Below are 22,295 nucleotides of genomic sequence, written 5' to 3' on the forward strand. Positions count from 1 at the left end.
TGTACCAGAGTGATGGGAAGAGAAGAGTATGGAGAAGGAAAGGAACTGCTCATGATCCAAAGCATACCACCTCATCAGTAAAGCATGGTGGTGGTAGTGTCATGGCGTGGGCATGTATGGCTGCCAATGGAACTGGTTCTCTTGTATTGATGTGACTGCTGACAAAAGCAGCAGGATGATATCTGAAGTGTTTCGGCAATATTATCTGCTCATATTCAGCCAAATGCTTCAGAACTCATTGGACGGTGCTTCACAGTGCAGATGGACAATAGCCCGAAGCATACTGCGAAAACAACCAAAGAGGTTTTTTTTAAGGGAAAGAAGTGGAATGTTATGCAATGGCCAAGTCAAATCACCTGACCTGAATCCGATTGAGCATGCATTCCACTTGCTGAAGACAAAACTGAAGGGAAAATGCCCCAAAAACAAGCAGGAACTGAAGACAGTTACAGTAGAGGCCTGGCAGAGCATCACCAGGGATGAGACAGTGTCTGGTGATGTCTATGCGTTCCAGACTTCAGGCTGTAATTGACTGCAAAGGATTTGCAACCAAGTATTTAAAAAAGTGAAAGTTTGATTTATGATTGTTAATCTGTCCCATTATTTTTGGTCCCTTTAAAAAGTGGGAGGCACATATACAAACTGTTGTAATTCCTACAAATTAAAGCTGAAAGTCTGCAGTTAAAGCACATCTTGTTAAATTTCAAATCCATTGTGGTGGTGTATAGAGCCCAAAAAATTAGAGATTTGTCGATGTCCCAATATTTATGGACCTGACTGTATGTATATATGCATATGGGCATCGACTGATTATCGGTGGGGCCGATATTCACTTTTTTTTTGGAAGTATTGGTATTGGCCACAAACTTGCCAATATTGCTTCATCTGGTTGTAGAAGAGTGATGCCTGCAGCTACAGACCTCAACCCGGTACCATTTGGGTCTCCGATGTAGTAACTCGGAAGCGGTCATGACATCACTTCCGGTTACTACAGCCTTAAGGTGCCAGATTTTTTTTTTTTACTATATTCAAAACAGCCAGACTTGGCGTTTTTTGAATGCTATTAAGTGCAGAGGAACGGTTGGGGGTTTTACAGACCCCAGATTCCTCCATAAATAGTACCTGCCATTGCCTATTCCGTTCAGTGATGTTTACATTCCTTGTGACAGCAATAAGGCTCAGTTTCCACTGCTGCAGCTACAGAGTCGTGCTACTTCTAGCGCTACTGTGTAGTGTTACTTGTTAGCGGCTTTCAGTGAGACTTGTCCCTCATTATAGAAGGAAGTCGCACTGAAGTCGGCCCAAAAGTAGTGCACAAACTACTTTTCAAGTCGCCGCAACTCAAGTCGCGGCAGTGAGAACGGGCCAAATGGAAATGACTTTTGACTTGCTGTGCGACTTGACATGTGTCAAGTCGCACAGCAAGTTGCAACAGTGGAAACGGAGCCTAAAGGTTAGCAAAAAATAAATTAAAACAGTGTAAAAATATAAACTTTTAAATGTGCAGAATATATGCACCTAATATCGGCTTGAAGGGTGGCCGGAAAATCGGTATCGGCCCTGAAAAAAAACGACATTGGCCAATCCCAAAAAAATGTATGCGTGCGCACACACGTTATTCTCTCAATGCATGCAAAGCGTTCTGCATTGGTCTCGGAAGATAGCAGCAATCACTGTGGTAGTGAAACCTGCTACAGTGATTCGCCACTTCCAGGGGATCCCAGAGCTGTATGGCGCACACATACTTGCAGGACCAATGTAACTACGTAAAAATTGTCATGCCTAATTTATTGCCTGTAGAATGTGTGGTGTGCTTTAAGTGTTGTGTTTTTTTTTTCTTCATAATGTACCTGCAATGTCATGTCAACTTGTGTTGACATAATAAAAGTATAATTAAAGTTATGCTTTAACTGGTCACATTGCATCATTTGACTTTTTTTTTTACCTGCCGCCTTCTTCATGCAAATTTAAACAGCACATGTGCACAGGACATATGTAAACATTTGTTTAGACTGTTAGAGATGACAGGATATCACAGCAGCATGGAAAGGAGCCTGGAGCTGCACATGATGGCTGGAAATGGAAAACTTGGAATGCAATAATACATTTTTCACAATTGGGGGGGGGGGGGGGGGGACTTTTTTTTTTTTTTTTTTTTTTTTTGCTTCCTTTATAAACAAAATATTAAAGAGGTTGTAAACCGAGAAATTTTTTTTTTTTCTTTACATCCTGAAAGAGATATAATGAGCTAGTATGCATCGTATACTAGCTCATTATGAAATACTTGCCTTAGAACGAACCCCCGCCATGCTGCCCGCTTACCTGTATGACGGGCGACATGTCCAGTCGCCCGTCTTCCGGGATCGCGGCATCCGGCCATCTGATTGGCCGGAGCCGCGGTGACGTCGCGCGCACGCCGACGGTCACGGCACGGGGCTCTGAAGGAACGACACGATCAGCCGTTCCTTCAGAGCGCATGCGCCAGTGATGTCACTGGCTGCATGTAAGGTAAATATCTCCTAAACGGTGCATGTTTAGGAGATATTTACAGTAAAAATTAAAGCCCGTAGCGTGTGCAACACACTCAAAAGACTCCACCCGGTGCATAAAAAAGTGCACACACACAAAGTGAGAACACAAAAAAGCACAGGGTGTGCGACAACGTATGGTCTTCCCTCCGAAGAGGTAGGACCCGAAACCTCAATCCCCCGGGGCGCAAGACTCCTGACAGGGACATAAGGTACTCATGGTCTGTCTGGCCGAAACCAGACCGACCCCGTTCTTCAGGGGGACTGCCGAAACAGCCCCCACCGAGTACTAAGTAGGGCTCCCCCGAAGGGAGACCCCATGGGAGAGGGCGAGCTAAGCCAAAAGGCCATATCCACCCCCTCCCAAGACTTAAGGCTGGGCCCGAGGACCCACACACTCCAGTCTGTGCAAATAAAGAAAAAAGGTGATAGTGCAGTGACGGACTCCAAAGAAAAAGACAAACAAACACAAAGGTGGGGAAAGGGAAGTGGGGAAAGTGCGATGGTGCCATGTGAGGGACCAAGGCAGGCCTTCCAGCCGGAATAAAAAATTCCTCTGGTGCAAGCCAAAAGGCCTGTCCCAAGAGGCAGGTGTGAAAAAGGTGTGCATAGTGCAGTGACCAAGGTGCCAAAAGAATTCACAGCGAGCTGCCCCTCACCAGTGAGAAATTAAGGCACCCCTGGGCTGCCACCCCAGGGGCACTTACACTACGGGCTCTTTCAATCTCAGCCCCCGGCCAGACCAAATGTAGCCTATCCCCACCAGCAGACATCAGAACCTGGACAGCTTGGGGAGAGCTTACCTACAACTGGGGACAGACCCTCTACAAGCCAGATCAACCCAGGAGAGAAAGCCCCCCCCTCGCCATCCTGTTCCTCAGCCTATTACATCCAGGAGCGGCTTCACCGCCCCCTTCAAACTGGTTAGGACAGTTCAACCCATTCGAATCAGAAGGCGGCGGGCCCCACATGCTTTCCCAGATGACCTACTCCCCATACCTCAATGTTTAGAGCGCTCCGGGTTTCGGTCATACTGGTACTAGCTAAGGCCCATACCAACTGATAAGAACAGATACTACACTTGATCTTAGCCAAAAGGCCGAGAAGCGATAGATATTTACAGTACCTATAGGTAAGCCTTATCATAGGCTTACCTATAGGTGGAAGTGTCAGAGGAGGGTTTACTTCCTCTCTAACCTATAACCACCTTTTTAGGTAACGCGTGTAAAGTTAGTTATAGTGAATACAGCAGTTTAAATGTGTACACTGAACTCTGCCTCAATACAAGAGGCATGTATAATCTTGAATCTTGGTGTGATTCTTCCAGAGCTGTGCAGTAATCCAGTGTGAAAGTTGGCCACTGTGATGGAGCTACTTGTAATAGACCTCATCCTGCTGCGCTCTGCTTGTGCAGGGTGACTGGTCGTGTCTCCGCCCCTTTCCTCTAGTTTTCTGTAGGTAGCCTGTTGTGGGTGGGGTCTGTTGGAACCCTCCCACAGCCCGGCTTGCTGTACAGTGCAGTGATGTCATTGCTACTTTAAGGCAATAACTGAGCTTGCAAAGGCATTTAATGTACTCAGTGGATTTATGTCCTTTGTGGCTATTAAGGAATATATTTAAAGTTGTTTTTGTGTCCGTAGTGCAAAATAGGAGTGATTTTATTAACAATTGCAGTACAGTATAAAGACATGCACAATGACATGGTGCAATGCCTGACATATCCAGCGAATGGCAAACCTGCGAAGTGGCAAATACAAGAAAAACACAGCAATCATGCTAAGGGTATAAAAAGCACCACACCCACTAATCGCATACAGCAGTAAGGTTGAAGTGCAATTAATGGGGGGGGGGGGGGGGGGGCAGAGATTAGACAACCCAATCCACCCTATCCAGTCCACCCCATCTCAACAGCTTCATGAATTAACACCTTAACGTGGAGTTCCGCCCAAAAGCGGAACTTCCACTTTAAGCACTTAACCCCCTTACATTTGTCATGTCCGTTTTTTTTTTTTTTTGTTTTTTTTTGGGGGGGGGGGGGGGGGGTGAACTTGACAGGTAACCCGCTCCAACTACCGCTTGGGTGGATTGAGTGGAATTTCTCCTCTCCCCCCTCCCTCCCTGCAATCTTTTGGGACACGTCACAGGTCTCAGAAGATTGCCCGGCCAATGAGGAAGCGTGACTTGCGCATGCGCAGTTGCCCCCGGCTGTGAAGCCGCATGCTGTCACAGCCAGGAGCCCACACTTGTGATGCCAGGGAGAGGTGAGAGAGAGGAGCGAGGCTTCGGGCGGCTGAATTGTGCGATCTGTTTAATGTTGAACAAGCATGCAGAAAATATATCTGTAGGTGTGGGGAACCTAATTTAAGAAGTTTGATCAAATCTTAGTATCCAGCTCCTGTTTTCTGTGTATAATGAGCTTTGTAGTGGTGTCATAATTATTATTATACAGAATTTTATATAGCGGCAACAGTTTGCGCAGCCCTTTATAACATGAGGGCAAACAGGTACAGTTCAATACGGAAGGAATCGGAAGGCCCTGCTTATTTTTATTTTTTACATTAAAATCATGATAAGATACAGATGGCATCTTTCATTTAGGCTCCTTTCACACGATTAGACCGATCATGTCCGCCTGTCTATTTTTCATGTAGACCTGATCGGGCCACCCATTCTACTCTATGGGGCGGTAGATGTCAGCTGACACCCGTCTGGCATCCGATCCGACAAGATCCGCTGAAAACGGATGGATGGCGATAAGTTTGGTTTGGATCGGATGAAAATGGACAAGACTATCCATTTTCATTCGATCTTCCCATAGAGGAGAGTGGAGACGGACCTGTCATCCACCTGCTCAGGGGGTATCAACAGAGCGATCCCCGCTGAGCAAGCGGAGTCTGTCCAAAACGGATCCACCCCATGTGAAAGGGGCCTTAGATACAAGGATAAATAAATGGAAGATGCATAGATATACAATAAATAGAATAGGCATGGATCAATACAAACCTACCTTTTTTTTTTGAAGTTTTGGATAGGATTTGCTGTACCGAAAGTGGAGAAAGTTACTGAGCTCAGACTTCAATAAGTGGAGATGCTGTCTGGGTTCTCGCTAGTTAGAGACCTGGTATTTAAAGTAATTTTAGTGACTTCTGACTTTAGTACAGTTGTAGTATATGCTAGATCACATTAGTAGTGAACTGATTGCTTTCACTTTTTAAACTGGAATAGTTAGACGCCATGCCTAGGGGCTGCTGCATGTTCTTCAGATAGAATTCTGCCTCTGGATATTTCTATTCTCTTACAATTTCATCAGCTCAGATGAGCTTAGAAACCTGACCTGCTTTCTGATCACATAACACAGCCCAAAACGGCTGCTTTCATTTGACTTGTTGGCTTCAGTTTTGCTGAATAAAAGGAAAATTTGTATTTTTATGATTTTTAAAACCATTTTCATTTACCGTAGAAGCAATTTATGGAGCCACAGCCTCCTCTATAGCAATTGGTGTTCTGTTCTAGTCATTGACTTTTATAACGCTGATCCTCAAATGACATCATGTAGCAGAACGTCTGCTTGTCCTCCCTTTCACCTCTCCCCAGTTTGGAACAATATTTTGTGTGCCCATTCTAGGAATCTCTTTCAGTGCCGGTTCACACTGATGCTGTGCAGCATTCGCAGCCATTCCTGTGTATTTCCCGCACCACAGAACAATCGCACTCTGTTCATGCGAGTGCAGTTGATGTCAATGTTAAGTTATTGACACCCCAAAGACGGTTCGCAAAACAGTGCGATTGGCTAAAGTGGACCACATGGGTGTGAACACCCATGCAATTTGATTCCAGTGCAGCAAAAAAGGTGTATGCACCTTCACATGGGTGAAATGCAATTTGAGCCATAAATAAATGGGCTCAAATTGCACTGCAAAGAATCGCATGTGATTTGAACAGATTTTCCGTACGGTTCCTGTTCGAATCATGCAGTTCCCCGCACTGCATCACTGTGAACGGCACTCATTCTACATGGGGGTATGCTTGTGCTAGCATAGGATATAGAGTTCAATGATCTTTGTGTGGATAAGTGCTGCATCAACGTTGCCACCAGATTTTTTAAAATCTAGAATAGTTAGTGTACATAAATTGTTAAAGTGGTTGTAAACCCTTTTGTATACCCAGTAAAGGGACTATGTTCAGGTGATACAGAGAAACCAATACTTCTATATAAGTTGTATTTGTCTGCAATCTTCACTTCTCTACATCTTTTCAGTGTGCAGAATTTATAAGCTTGTATGAGCTGTCAGAAAAAAGGGGGCAGGGAGCTGAGATTACACTGTGGAGCTCAGTGAGGAGTGCTCTGAGAGCTGATTGGAGGGAAGGGACACAACCCCTTCCATACAGGAACAGCGCTGAGGCTGACCATCAGCTGGAAATCCCTCCCCCTATCACCATACAGAAATAGTGGTACTTGTAATAGTAGAGCATGTAAATGTGAAGAGCTTACACACTGCTATCAGTTTCCATGTTTGGTTCTGCTGGAGCAGGTTAAGGAATAAAAAAAAAAAGCCCTGGGTAGTTTTAGGCCATTTTCTTTACTTCAGCAAATTGGCCCTAGTCTGTGTCGCATCAACTTTATGGCCCCATTTACACTAGTTCTCTCGTTCTCTCTCTCGCTGATGCTGCTTCAATCCCCTGATGCCTCTACACTGAGAACCGAGCGAGCAAACACTGCCGCTCGCTCGGTTCTCACAGCTCTATGAGCAAAAAGTTGCTGTCTGTCGGTCACAGCTCCCTGCTCTGCCCCTCTCCTTCCTCACTGGAGCAGGGCTTCGGAGAGGAGTGCCCTCTCGCTGAGAGGCTGAGCCGGCTGACCAGGGATCTGGCAGATCTCGACTCCATGGTTGTGATGACGCAAAGCGTGGACCGACTTCTGTGGCGTCAGCTCGCTGCTGAAAACTGGTCACAGGATTGCAGAACAAACTGCATTCCTGTGAATAGCAGAAGTACAGGCAAACGAGCTTTGGCTGTACATTTTGCTTTAAAGACCAAGCTTTTTTTCCTGACACTTGTTGCTTCCAAGTTAAAATCAGTATTTTTTGCTAAAAAATTACTTGGAACCCCCAAACATTTTATGTATAAATATATTTTTAGCAGAGACCCTAGAGAATAAATTGGTGGGCATTGTAAAACTTTGAAAGACCGCAGATACAGTGACAAACACAATTTTTTGGAAAAAATGCATTTTAAAAAGATAAACCGTAAAGTTAGCCCAATTTTATTTTTATAATATGAAAGATTATCTGGAATCGTACGCACACACACACACACTATTGGGATGCCTGCCTTTACAAAGGTTCTATCGGGTTGAGGTCAGGACTCTGAGCAGGCCAGTCAAATTCCTCCATCCAGAATGTTCTCATCAATGTCTTTATGGACCTTGCTTTGTGCACTGGTGCGCAGTCATGTGGGAACAGGAAGGGGCCATCCCAAAACTGTTCCCACAAAGTTGGGAGCATGAAATTGTCCAAAATGTCTTGGTATGCGGACGCCTTAGAGTTCCCTTAACTGGGAACTTGGGGTCCAAGCTCAACCCCTGAAAAACAACCCCACACCATAATCCCCGTCCACTAAATGATTTGGACCAGTGCACAGAGCGAGGTCAATAAAGACATGAATGAGCGAGTTTGGGGTGGAGGAACTTGACTGGCCTGCACAGAGTCCTGACCTCAACCTGATAAAACACCTTTGGGATGAATTGGAGGGGAGACTTCCAGCTGGTCCACATCCGTTCCTGACCTCACGAGTCACCAATGCACTTCTGGAAGAATGGTCAAACATTCCTATAGACACACTCCTAAACCTTGTGGACAGCCTTCCCAGAAGAGTTAGGGGCTCTTTCACACGGGCGATCCGATCAGATCCGCCTTTCAGTTTTTTTAGGCGGATCTGATCAGATCCTCCATGCAGCTCTATGGGGCAGCGGGTGTCAGCGGAGACGCCTCCGCTGACACCCGCTGCCATCCGCATCCGATCCTGTGCGTGAAATCTGGACGGATGGAAACTCTATTTTTCCATCCGTTCAGTAATCGGAGCGGAGTGGATCGGATGAGAGCGGACAAGCGGTCTGCTCCCATCCGATCCCCCATAGAGGGCAGCGGGTGCTGAGACACCTCCCTCTCCGCTCTGCAAGCGGAGACGGAGCTGTCACCCGCCGGCTCAGCGGGGATCGCGGATCGATCCCTGCTGAGCAACACGGATCCGCCTACGGAGGCGGACCGTGTGAAAAGAGCCCTTAAAGCTGTTATGGCTGCAAAGGGTGGGCCAACTCCATATTGAACCCTACAGAATAAGACTGGGATGCCAATAAACTTCATGTGCATGTAAAGGCAGGCGTCCCAGTACATTTGACCATATAGTGTGTGTGTGTGTGTGTGTTTGTGGTTTTTTTTTGTTCTTTTTCTATCTATCTATCTATCCATCTATCTATCTATCTATCTATCTATCTATCTATCTATCTATCTATCTATCTATCTATCTATATATATTTTTTGTGCATCTGTTTTTGCGATGCAAGACAGTGGCAATCACATTCTCTATGGTGCTGTGCGATCTTTGGAAAGGCACGTGTCCTTCTATTGTTGAGTTTTTTTTTTTTTGGCCCCATAGACTTTAATGGGAGCAAATTAAAAGCGCATATACATTGTTGGCAAGGCTGTGCATAAACAGTCTTTTTCTCATTCAAAAAAAAAAAAGCATGAAAATGCATTGAGACGTGTAAAGGTGTGCGACAAATGCTGGATGATTTTGCAGAAGCACAAAGTATGAACCTAGGCCAGGGTTTCTCAACCTTTTTCCTGTCAAGGCACCCTTAGAAAATTATGGACAGTCTCGAGGCACCCCAGTCTAAAATGCAAAAACTATTATTAGTTTTGCATAGCAAAGCAGTATTAACACACGTAGGACACCCAACTTTAGAGGTGATTTATTCTTCCAAAGCAAATACACTTTTTGAAACTTGTACTGATTCCAATGTTTCTCTTCCCCCTCAATTATTCTCCATCACTCGGCTAAGGTGCCCTCAAGGTTGTAAGGGTGCCCAATGAAACCCTGTGGATTTGTGTAACTAAAAGGCAGCTTTAGCCACACACCAGCTTGTATATAATTGTGGGGCAATTTTTTAGGCATTTTGCCAAGGCACCCCTAAAGGAACCTAAAGGCACCCCAGGGTGTCTGGGCACTCTGGTTGAAAAAGGCTGACCTAGGCTAACAGGGAATCCAGCATGTTTCTTGCTTTGAGCATTTTATAGAGCCCATATATCAATGATACTGCAGATGCAAATGCACAGCAGAAACCAAAGCGGCTATTTTCAGCCTTTCTGCATCATGTATTTACATTCCGTGCACGTGGAAGAGAACACAGGGCTTGTGCTATGACAATGTCTTGCTGCAGTTTTAGATTCCAATGTGATCCTTACCCAGCTAATGTTTATTGAGCTATATACACTGGGACTGCAAAAGCCCAATAAAATCGGAGTATGGATTAAAGTTCTTGTCTGAGGGTAGGAAAAAGTACATTGTGAAAGATGCTGGAATATACCTACCTGTATCCGGTGGCTGGTTTGTTGAAACGTTGCTTTCTTACAGAGCTATCTTGCAGTTCTGTTTGTGTAGGATAGTGTGCGTCTCTGTGGCCACTTTGGTTTCTCTCCAACCCCTAAGGCTGGGTTTATACAGGTCCTGCTGCCGATTGCGGTTTGCAGGCTGGTGGCCTGTGCGTTTGGGTTGATTTACTAAAACGGGGAGTGCAAAATCTCTGGTGCACCTCTGCATAGAAACCAATCGGCTTCTAACTTCAGCTTGTTCAATTAAGCTTTGACAAAAAAAGCCTGGAAGCTGATTGGTTTCTATGTACAGCTGCACAAGATTTTGCACTCTCCAGTATTAGTAAATCAACCCCAGTGCACCTTAAGAGCCGGTTCACACTGGGGCGACTTGGTCGCTTGACAAGTCGCCGCGGGTCGCCTGCCATAGATTAGCACAGGACCCGTTCTAATAGGAGCGACAAGTTGCTCCGACTTAGAAAAAGTGTCCTGAGCTACTTTGGGGCGACCTGCATTGACTTCAATGATATGAAGTCCATGCATGCCGCTCCGAGATCGCGGTGCGAGCTGCGCACCGCGACTTCACAGGTCGCCCGGCAAAGTCGGGTCGCGCCTGTGTGAACCGGCTCTAAAATGATTGTATAACGGAATTAAAAAAACAAAAAACAAACCTGGTATACTTACCACCTCTGTGCAGTTGGTTTTGCACAGAGCAGCCTGGATCCTCCTCTTCTTGGGTCCCTCTTCGGTGCTCCTGGCCCCTCCCTCCTGTTGCGTGCCCCCACAGCAAACCGCTTGCTATGGGGGCACCCGAGCTGAGTCACCGCTCCCTGACACGGAGCCGTGACCCGGCCCCTCTCTCTCCTGATTGGCTGGCTGACTTTGCTAGCAGCAGGAGCCAATCTCGCCAAGCTGCAGTCTTAGCCAATGAGGGGAGTCCCGGGCAGCTGAGACACTCTTGCAACACCGCTGAGTAAAGATGGGCTCAGGTAAGTATTAGGGGAGCTGCTGTACACGTTTTTTTTATCTTCATGCATAAAGATAAAAAATAAAACCACCTACAATCCCTTTAATGCACAATATATGCATTGCAGGGAGTTGGGATGCCATTCACAGTAAATGGCACTGCACATGGAGCAGGTGCTTTGCCACATGGCCTAACTGTGAATGGGGCCCTCATTTATTGCTTAAATTCGCAAGGTGCCATTGTTGGATGCTTGGCTGTCATGCTCGTCCAGTGGCTTCAGTACTTGAGTCATTGAAAAAAAAAATGCAGATTCTAATTTCCAGTAGACTAACTTTACTTAATGCTTTTTGGGTCAGTGACTTAGAATGACCGAAGCCAGGGAGAGTCAAGTCCAAATTTCCAGGGGCAGGATGCCAATATATGCCTTTTTATAGTTAACTTGGCATATGTTTCCAAGCAAAGCAAACCTACTGTGTATGTTGGGCTGTTTTATTCACAAAGAAACTGAAATCGAAAGAACTAGGAACACAAGAATCGATGACTCAAGGAGAGCTGTAAAATGTTATCCTATTTGTTTTTTTTGCACCTTGTGATGGTCGGCACCCCAGGTTAATTTTATTTTGCACAACTTCTTTCCTCCTCTTATTCTAAGGCCCTGTTCACACCTGAGTGTTTTTTAGCTCCTAAAATGCTCATCTCTGAAGTCTTAAAACGCCCAACAAGCAAAATCCCATTCATGTTAATGGCACCTTTTCACATATGAGCGTTTTGTTGCTTGAAGCTCAAAAGCACATGAGCTTCTTTTTTGGCAGATTACAAGCATTTTTGACTGCACGACATGACCATCTATTTTTCTATGCCACTATACTATCATTCCATTGTAGGACTGTTCTACTTGGCTGCTCTACTCCATTTTTGCCTTCATTTTTTTCTTTATGAAAAGTGTTCCTGCTGTGATCTCCCCTCCATTTTATTCTATGCAAGTTACTGCACTATACTCATTTTTATATTATTGTTCATGAGGTTTTAGTATCATTACTGCACACACATTGCTTAGGTACTACTGTCCATCAGTGCTGTTTTTGGCACTGCTCGGCAACACATTTTCGCACTCGCCACTATCTCAGTGGGAGTAGTGGACAGAGCAACACCATAAGGCAGCTGATGTTACCTTGAAATCTCTCAATAAGTCTAGAGTCCGGTGTAACGTGAGAATTGCCTACCCCGTGAGAAAAACCTACCCCTCGTCACTTCCGGCCAGGAACAGCTGAGCAGCACAGCAGTGCGCATGCTCACAGCCCCGGATATCTAATGGAAGAGCTGAGGATCAGACTAGTGCGCAACTGCGCATGCGCACTAGTCTGAAACGATCTTGGTGTCCGTTAAAAAAACCTACCGACGTGGCGGTGACATAAAATAGCTGTGCTGCACTATGAGTCATCTCCGCTCCTGTCCCGGTCACTTCCCTGATCGTGGCTAGTAAATATAAAAGCGGCTCTCGGCTCCGTGATTTATCTTTTCATACAGCCGCCGCCGCTTTTATATTTAGTAGCCGAGAGCAGGGAAGTGACCGGGACAGGAGCGGAGATGACTCATATTGCAGGCCAGCTGTTTTAATGTAACTGCTCGCGTTACACAGACTGCCGTGAACCGGAAGTGACGGGGGTAGGTTTTTCCTCACGGGTAGGTAATTCTCACGGAACACCGGACTTCATTACATGTGACAATGTTGTCAATGTCTTATATGCACAGTGTGTTTGGAGGTAGTATTTCATGCATATCAATTTTTTTTTTTTTTTTTTTTGGGCTATTTCATATTTTGGCTGTGCTACTGTTTTTGGTACCTTGATCCACGTCTTTAATCCTGATGAGCTAATGCACTAGATTGGTCTATTGATACCACCATAGCCCCTCTCTTACTAATGGTTGCTGTGCTCCATTACATTTTTTGGCATCTTACTTGTATAGCTTTGTTGTGCATTTTTATAAATCTAGTATGAAAATAAATAATAAAATGTACTTTAAAGTGGATCTTCACTGCATTTGAGTACCAAAAACACTATTTCATTTATTTTTTTAAATATGTGGAACGCTTATAAATTTGCGTGTCAACCTTGCGCAGGGGCCATGCTATTCTTCTCTGTATCTTTCCAATTTTAGTCTGTCCTGCTAAAGCGAGTTTGCGAAGGGTGTATGAAAAACACCTCTTTCTGGCTGTGGCCATCTTGAATAAGGGCAGATGATTGATTCATGTAGCATTTACATCCTGCCCTTTGCTCAATCATGCATGCAGGAGAGTGTGCTTAGCTGAGAAAATGCCGCCTCCCCCCCCCCCCCCTCCAGAAGACCCCTGGGATGTATGACATTTACCTAGGCATGAAATCGGGAAGTAGCTGAAGACATTTTAACCGCTTGCCGACCGCCGCATGACGATTTACGTCGGCAGTCAGCCCCTCACAGGCAAAGCGACGTAGGGCTACGTCGCTAGCTTGTGAGGCTCTAGGGAGCGAGCGCACGCTGCCGGAGGCGCGGTCATGGACCCCCCCCCCCCTTCCCGCGCGTGTGCCCGGCAGACCCGATGTCCGCCGCCGGGCACTCGCGATCTTTTGTTACATCCTGTGTAAGAATGGAGATCAGACGGTTCTGTTATGTAGGACCGTTGATCTCTGTTCTTACACTAGTAGCCACAGCCAATCACAGTTAGAAACACGCCCCTAGGGACACACTTAACCCCTCCCTCTCCAATAAAGTTAACTCCTTCACTGCCAGTGTCATTTTTACAGTAACAGTGCATATGTATAGCACTGATTACTGCAGTAATATCACTGGTAACCCCAAAAGTGTCAAAAATGTCAGTCAAGGGTCCGATCTGTCCGCCGCTATGTCGCAGTCCCGCAAAAAAAATTGCAGATCGCCGCCATTACACAAAAATGACAAAAATCTTTCCCTTAGTTGGTAAACGCATTAACTTTTGCGCAAACCAATCAAAATACGCTTTTTGCAATTTTTTTTTTTTTTTTTTTTTACCAAACATAGGTAGCATAAAACAAATTGGCCTAAAATGTAAAATTTTTTATTTTTACATTTTTTTTTTTTTTTGGGGAATTTCATATAAAAAAATGTGAAAAATATTGTTATTTTTGCAAAATTGACGCTCTTTTTTTTTTGTTTATAGCGCATGATCAAAAAAATCGCACAGGTGATCAAATACCACCAAAAGAAAGCTCTGCTTGTGGGGAAAAAAAGGACGTCAAATTCGTTTAGGTACAGCGTCGATGACCGCGCAATTGTCCGTTAAAGTCACGCAGTGCCGAATCGCAAAATGGGGCCTGGTCAGGAAGGGGGTAAAATCTTCCGGAGCTTAAGTGGTTAAAACCAGTAAATAGGATATACTTTCCTATCTATTTACTAATGCAGCATATTGATAATCAATGTTGATAAGGGAGAGTGACATTCCACTTTACCTTTTTAGTAGCGCAAACATCAACCAAAGCAGTTGCACTCTGTATGAAGACCTAGGCCCCATTCACACCTGATCATTTTGGTAGCTTGGAGCTCAAAGCTTCAAAACACTGGAGGAGAGAAAAATCAATTCTCTATGGACATAGCTCACATCTCCACTACAAGCCGCCCAAAGCTCAAGATCTGCAGCTTTTTTTGTAGCTCGAATTGGGCAGATTAGTCAGTTGAAGTGTTTTTTTTTTTTTTTTTTGTCTTTGGTCACGTGTGTTTGAGCAGTTTTCTGCTCAAATGCAATAATTAAAGGATATGTCCACCCTAAAACTAAAATCCCTGCATCTATAGATCTCCATGTTCCAACACTAACCAAGCTAGCCCTGTAAAGAAGAAATCCGTATACTTTACCTTTTCTGAAGCCAGTCCGACCCGATCCCACGCTGAGCTGTTTGCCACGGCTTTGCTGTGTAGGCGGTGCAGAAGAGACAACCAATAACGGAAGCCCCATAGTAACTCTATGGGTGAAGTCACTTCCCATTCATTTCACAGCTGTTGTCGGCCGTGTCCTCTGCAGAGCTTCCGCTGCTGGAGACTAGATAGTGGATGGGGGGCAAGGTGGGTTAGTGTTAGAACGTGGAGATCTATAGATGCAGGGATTTTAGTTTTAGGGTGGACTTTAAGTGAAAATAATTAATACATCCTAAAATAAAAATTAAATAAACCCTAACCCCAACTCTTAGTGCCGGTTCACACTAGCACGACTTGTCGGGCGACTTGGTCAGCCTGGCAAGTCATGCATGGTCGCTCCCACTGTGTAGTACAGGAGCTGTTCTAATAGGAGCGACACAAGTCGCTCCGACTTCGAAAAAGGGTTCTGTACTACTTGGGGGCGACCTGGAGGCGACTTGCATTGACTTCCATTATGTGAAGTCTCTGCAAGTCGCGCTGCACGCGACTTCACAGGTCGCCCCCTAAGTCGGAGCGACCTAATGTGAACGGGGTCTCTTAACCTTTTAATGTTGCCACTAATCCTAATATTAACCCCTAACCTACAAAATATAAATAAATTAATTGACCCCTAACTTTTAACCCCTTACAAAAGTAAATTAGTAAAAGCAAATGAAACCACTGAAAAACGGCAACAAATGCTGACACGGATGATAATTTTCTCTATTGGCTAATTTAAAAAAAGCCAAAATTTAAATGCTGCACAAACGCTAAAAAATCACATGCAAACGCTCAAAAACTTGATGCTCTGGTGTGAATGCTGCCTTAGAATTAGAATTTCAGTTTTTTCCAAGATCAGTTTTGCGGTGTGTGTGTGTGTGTGTGTGTGTGTGTGTGTGTGTGTGTGTGTGTTTCATTAAGAAGTGAGTGCAGTGTGTTGTGTTGTGGGTGCAAGAACTAGAACTTGGAACTTCGGTTGAGGATTGTGTACAGTGTGCTGCGGTTAAGCTCTCCTTGGGTTCACATTGACCTACAAGTGTTTTATTACAGTTAAATTTCCCTATTCATGTTCTGTTCCCCAGTGACATATGCAAACAATTATGTTTACTTTTCAAATGAGTGTGCCATATCCTGTGTACCATATTGCTTGCTACTATTTTTAAAATATCTTGTTATATGCAAGGGTATTTAGGCTTTCCTTTACTTCTTGTTGTCCTAACAGGCTGTGGCTTTTTTTAATTGTAAATTTTGCTTTGTTCATTTGCTTAGTAGCTGATGAAGCGTAAAATATCTAAAAACAAAACTGAAACGCTTCTTTAAACTCTTTCCCCTCCCTTGGCTTTCAGGTGGCGACAGACAAGGTTGCAGAAAAACTGAGTTCTACTCTCTCATGGGTGAAGAACACTGTGTCACAAACTGTCAGTCAAATGGCAAGTCAGGTGGCGAGTCCATCAGCCTCGTTACACACTACGTCGTCGTCGACCACTCTATCTACTCCAGCACTATCCCCGTCTTCTCCGGTACAGTTGAGTCCAGATGAGGTTGAATTACTGGCCAAATTAGAGGAGCAAAACCGGTAAGGAAGTTCATTAAAATACCATTTTTTTTTTTTTTGGTTTCCTTCAGGTGATTAGCTTTCAAGTACGCACAGTGGAGGGCTCAATATGTGATTATGTATGGAAAAAGGCTGACTATACTTTAAAATCTAATCTAAATCTGAGTACCAATATTATATTGGAACTTACCAGTCGTTGGATGTGGTGGCTAAATTACTCCCCCGTTCTCTTTCCTTTTTTACTTGTCTTGTCATGACGCACTTTCTGTCCTAGGGTGATGGCGCTCTGTCACTCTTGGTCAGGAAGTATGTTAGAACTGCAGAACACCTTCCCCCACATTCCATCCCTGTTGTAGAGCGAAGGTGTCCTATACTTCATCTGGCCAGGAAGCTTTAACTGAGATAAAGGCTGGTACATACAGGCCGAATATTGGCCGGTTCAACAGAAACAGTCCAACATTCAGCCCATGTGTACAGCTCCTCCTCTGACAGAAGCCAGTCTCACAACTGGTGTGCGTTGAATGAGCATGCTGGAAAACCAGCATTCAATCAGCGCTTGCAGCCAATGGGGGTAGTCCCTCCTGTTGGAACACAATAGCACACCTTTAAGGACTCGTCCCAAGCTCCTCTTGCACAATTGTCACTTTTGAGGAGGGGGTACCCGATTTTTTTTTTTTTTTAGGTACCTGCTTTCCACTTCAGCTCCGAGTGCTACAGTTCTTAGCAATGGAAGTTCTCCTTCCTCCCTCCGTCTGCAGTCTTCTGGGACACTGACAGGTCCTAGAAGACTGCATCCACCATTCACAATGTGCTGTCTGACTCGCTTCACAGCCGGAAGCTTTCACAGCTGTGAAGATGCCAGCACCCCCGAGGGAGGACAGAGGATGAAGATGGCTGGTCTGAGTGCCCTGCTTTTGTAGCTGCTGACTTGTATTTTTTGAAAGGTAGCTGGAACTTCTCTTTACAAAAAAACATTTTGTTAAATCAGTTTATTAAAGAGGAAGCAAGCTTTCATCGATTTGTTTGTACCTATAGGTAAACCGTTTTTTTAGGCTTACCTATAGGTACTGTAAATATCCCCTAAACTTACACCATTTTGATGAAATTGAGGGAGACCACAAACGAGGTTACCATCAAAAAGAATACTTGGAGGAAGTTAACTCTTCCTTTTTTTTTTTTTTTTTCCCCTGCAAAGTAAATGCATACTAGCACATTGACACTTGCCTCCAAACTAAGCCCTCGTCGTCCCTGCTGGTAGCTGCATCCATCTTTTGCTGTCTTCCTTCCTGGTCTGGGCACTCTAGGCTATGCTACTGGCCGGGAGGCGCATGACGTCACTCCCATGCTGTATGTAATGTAACTGTAGTAATCTCTTGTCTTCTGGATCCCCGCACTAACTATGCTAAAAAATCTACACCTTGAGTTCAGCTTTAAAAAAATACATTTTTAGTGCTGCTCTAATCTAAAGAAAATGGACTACTTTGTATCAACTATGCAGTGAACTGGTTTGAAGGATGGTTTTTCATTTAGTTGCAACCGTTACTTTCCTCGTGTAAAAACTAAAATGGCAAATTTCGCACAAACAAATTTTCAGTTAAGATAAACTCATTCTTGGCAGGCCAACATTAAAGTGTATGTAAAAGCTTTTATTTTGAAAGCAGTAGAGCACAATTAGACCCCCCCCCCCGTCAAGTTTTTGTTGTGGGCTGTGTCCCTGCTGTGGACATTCATGCTCTTTGTTCTGATAACATTGTCACAGAGACCGGATATAAGACAGGGGTCCCCAAACTTTCTAAGCAAAGGACTGGTGTACTGTTCAGACTTTAGGTGTGCCCAGTGGGAATAAACAATTCTCCATCTTTGGTATTGGGGGAAGAATTATTGTCCTTGGTAGGAGTAGCTTCCCATTGTTTGTGTCAGTGGTAGGAGCAGTGTCCCATTGTTGGTGTCAGTGGTAGGAGCAGTGTCCCATTGTTGGTGTCAGTGGTAGGAGCAGTGTCCTATTGTTGGTGTCGGTGGTAGGAGTAGTGTCCCATTGTTGGTGTCGGTGGTAGGAGTAGTGTCCCATTGTTGGTGTCGGTGGTAGGAGTAGTGTCCCATTGTTGGTGTCGGTGGTAGGAGTAGTGTCCCATTGTTGGTGTCGGTGGTAGGAGTAGTGTCCCATTGTTGGTGTCGGTGGTAGGAGTAGTGTCCCATTGTTGGTGTCGGTGGTAGGAGTAGTGTCCCATTGTTGGTGTCGGTGGTAGGAGTAGTGTCCCATTGTTGGTGTCGGTGGTAGGAGTAGTGTCCCATTGTTGGTGTCGGTGGTAGGAGTAGTGTCCCATTGTTGGTGTCGGTGGTAGGAGTAGTGTCCCATTGTTGGTGTCGGTGGTAGGAATAGTGTCCCATTGTTGGTGTCGGTGGTAGGAGTAGTGTCCCATTGTTGGTGTCGGTGGTAGGAGTAGTGTCCCATTGTTGGTGTCGGTGGTAGGAGTAGTGTCCCATTGTTGGTGTCGGTGGTAGGAGTAGTGTCCCATTGTTGGTGTCGGTGGTAGGAGTAGTGTCCCATTGTTGGTGTCCGTGGTAGGAGTAGTGTCCCATTGTTGGGGTCGGTGGTAGGAGCAGTGTCCCATTGTTGGGGTCGGTGGTAGGAGCAGTGTCCCATTGTTGGTGTCGGTGGTAGGAGTAGCGTCCCATTGTTGGTGTCGGTGGTAGGAGCAGTGTCCCATTGTTGGTGACGGTGGTAGGAGCAGTGTCCCATTGTTGGTGTCCATGGTAATGCCTCAAGAGCCAGAGAAAGGCAAGTAAAGGGCCGCAGTTTACAAACCACTGACCAAAGGAATTCCAAAAACTTTGAGGTATTAGGTAAGGGGAAATACTCTTGGGAAGCCATTCCTATTACAACTCTCTAAGATGGGAATTCACTTCACAGGGATTTTCTCCTTTCCTTATGCATTACCGTTCGTTCTCTACTCTATTTTTTAAAGAGGTGGTAAAGGGTAAATCTAAATCCTCTTGAAACACTGCTCTCGTGCTGGTAAAAAAAAAAAAATCTATGTAAATACCTTTTTATTTTAACCCCCTCCGGTTCAGTCTCATGATGCAGAAGCTTTGCTTTCCTGTGTAATAGAGCACTCGTGGGGCTGACTTCTGGGAGCCATGTCGTCACTGGTCTGCTTGCTTCCTTTGTCCATCTGTTGTCTGTGCTTCCTCATCTCCCCTGCAGCGGCCGTTTTCATTATACGTGGGGGTGTCGAAGCTTCTGCATCATGTGACCAGACCAAAGCGGATTGAAATAAACTATATACACCGATCCATTTTTTTTACCAGTAGTAACCAGTTTAAGTAGGAGGGGGTGGAAGCAGGGTTTTCAGCAGACCTGTAGGTAGCCTTTACTTCCACTTTATACTAAGAATGTTTTGGTTAAACATAAGTTTATACTTCTTTCAGAGCAGCCCCGACCCTCCTCTTCTTGGGTTCCCTGCCAACGCTCCTGGCTCTCCTATCCCCCCTGAGTACCCCCATAGAAAGCTGCTTTTTATGGGGGTACTCATGTTGGCTCTGTCTGTATCTATTGACACAGACCGCAGGAATTGGCTTCACCCCCTGCTCCCTCGCCATTGGCTGTGATTGACCGCAGTGGGAGCCAATTGCTTCCACTGTCTCAGCAAAGCCAGTGAGGGGGGATAGAGAATAGCTGCTGACAGGCACAGTGCTGGATTGAATGAAGACTTGGGTAAGTGAAATGTGGGGTGAGGGGTGAGCCCATTGCCTAAACATTCTTGTACCTTAAAGTAGAACTATAGGTAAAGCGCGTCTGTTTTTTTCTGGCATCTATGTCCCATTGGGGAGATTTCCCTTCACTTCTTCCTGTCCCATAGCCAGACAGGACATCCCTGCAAATGACGGGAATTTCTTGAGGCCCCCTAAGTCACCAGAACTAGTGTCCCCATTGGAAGATTTCTCCCTCTTACTTTTCTGGGGACAACCCAAAATGTGGGATTTTCTTTTAATTTCACTGATAATAGTAAACCGGACAAATATAGAGGGTGTCTCTCCTTAATGGGGGCACAGATAGCAATAAAAACTGACAAGCCTTCTAATCCCTCTCCACTCTATACAAAATTAAAAAAAAAAAAAAAGTTTTGCCATTAGCTATACTTAATACAACAAATGTATTAAAGTGATTGTAAAGGAACATTAAAAAAAAAAAAAAAAAAAAAAGTCTATGCTTAACCTGTTTTGTGCAATGGAATTGCATAGAACAGCCCTGAACCTCCTCTTTTCAGGACCCCGGCTAGCGCTCCTGGCTCCTCATCTGTCCAGTGCCCAGAAACCGCTTCCCATGGAGGACACTGGCGCGTGCTTGCTCCTGGGCGCAGCTGTTGCGTCCATCCACATAGACAGCGGACCTGGCTCCGCCCCACCTCCCTCGTCACTGGAGTTGATTGACAGGAGCGGGAATGGCTCCCGCTGTTATCCATCTGCCCAATGAGGGAGACAGTGGCTAGAGCCATTGCTCTCGTGCACGTCATCGGATCAGGCTCAAGTAAGAAGAATAAAAGGGTAGGGTGGGGATCCTGGAGCAGAGGAGGTTTTTTATTTTCATGCATAGAATGCATGAAGGTAAAAATATATCTTTAGGCTTTAGAACCACTTTAAGGTGAAAACAAAAATATTGAAGCTTTTATTTATAATGTAGTCTTTAAGTTTCAGTAAGAGGAGGATAACAAAAACGTAACATTGCGTGATATAGCATTAACTTTTATAGAGCAAGGCCATACATAGTACAGCAATTTTAAAGAATAAGTCACTATACAGAGATGCAACAGGAAAAAATAAAACAAAACAAAAGGTTAAGTACCGGTTCACATTTATGCTATACGGGAACGCTGCGAATATACAGCGTGTTCCCGCACCGCATCCGCACCCCTGGCAGTTCACACTGCCATATGCAATACGCTGGGGTGTCAATTCGAAGTGAACACCACCCCCAGATCAGATCACATATCGCAGTGCGATCTGAAAGTTCGCTTATAATCGGATCTCACTAGTGTGAACCACCATGTGATCCGATTCTCCTGCGGACCAAAAAAAGGGTCCTGTGCGTGTTTCAGTGCGATTGCGGTGCAAATTCAGCCATACAAACTGAATTTGCACCGCACAGACATCGCATGTAATTTTAGGAGCAGTGCGCTCCGAATTACATGCGATCTCTGTGATCGCACAAATGTGAACCGGCACTTAACAAGACAGACAATGGATAAGAGATTCGTCTCCGCTTTGTGGTTAGATATAATTGTTGCCAGTTTGAAGTCCTGAACATCGGGAGCACAGCTCCATAGTGCCCATTGGCATCTATCATGGCATTCGAGTCAGAACAACCCCTGTGCCACCACCCAACTGCTATGGTGGCGGACGAACCAGGGGCCCCCACCCACGGTGACTGGCCGTAAACGTGCCCACAAAGTCACCGTGGGAAGACTATCATGTTGGGGAAATGGTCTATGTGCAACAGACGTCATGTGCAAAAACTGTGGGTAACTATGCCTTGCTTTATAGGGAGTTTGAAATATGGTGGCCTACCATTCAAGAAAAGGGAGATATTGAAGCTTTATAACTAGTGAGAGATATTCAGTAATTGCTGCCTGTTGCAATTGCTGTAACACATGTGTCACATAGACTTGATCACTAGCACATATGATTGCATTCTTGAGTATTAAAACTTTTATTTTTACCTGCATCTTGATTGTTTAGTCACATTTCATCAGATC

At 45.0% G+C, this 22,295-nt stretch overlaps 1 protein-coding gene across 3 annotated transcripts in view; it reads left to right on the forward strand.

Annotated features, from left to right (window-relative positions):
* EVI5 (ecotropic viral integration site 5) overlaps positions 1 to 22,295 on the forward strand; it is a 340,313-nt gene that overhangs the window by 87,683 nt on the left and 230,335 nt on the right. For all 3 annotated transcript variants that reach the window (XM_082265052.1, XM_082265053.1, XM_082265054.1), the window contains exon 2: positions 16,334 to 16,563. In XM_082265052.1, coding sequence (XP_082121178.1) covers positions 16,415 to 16,563 — 149 coding nt within the window. In that variant the 5' untranslated portion in view covers positions 16,334 to 16,414. The remainder of the gene's footprint in view (positions 1 to 16,333; positions 16,564 to 22,295) is intronic.

The sequence above is a fragment of the Pelophylax lessonae genome, assembly GCF_965119305.1.
Source record: "Pelophylax lessonae genome assembly, chromosome: 8".
Classification (NCBI taxonomy): Eukaryota; Metazoa; Chordata; class Amphibia; order Anura; family Ranidae; genus Pelophylax; species Pelophylax lessonae.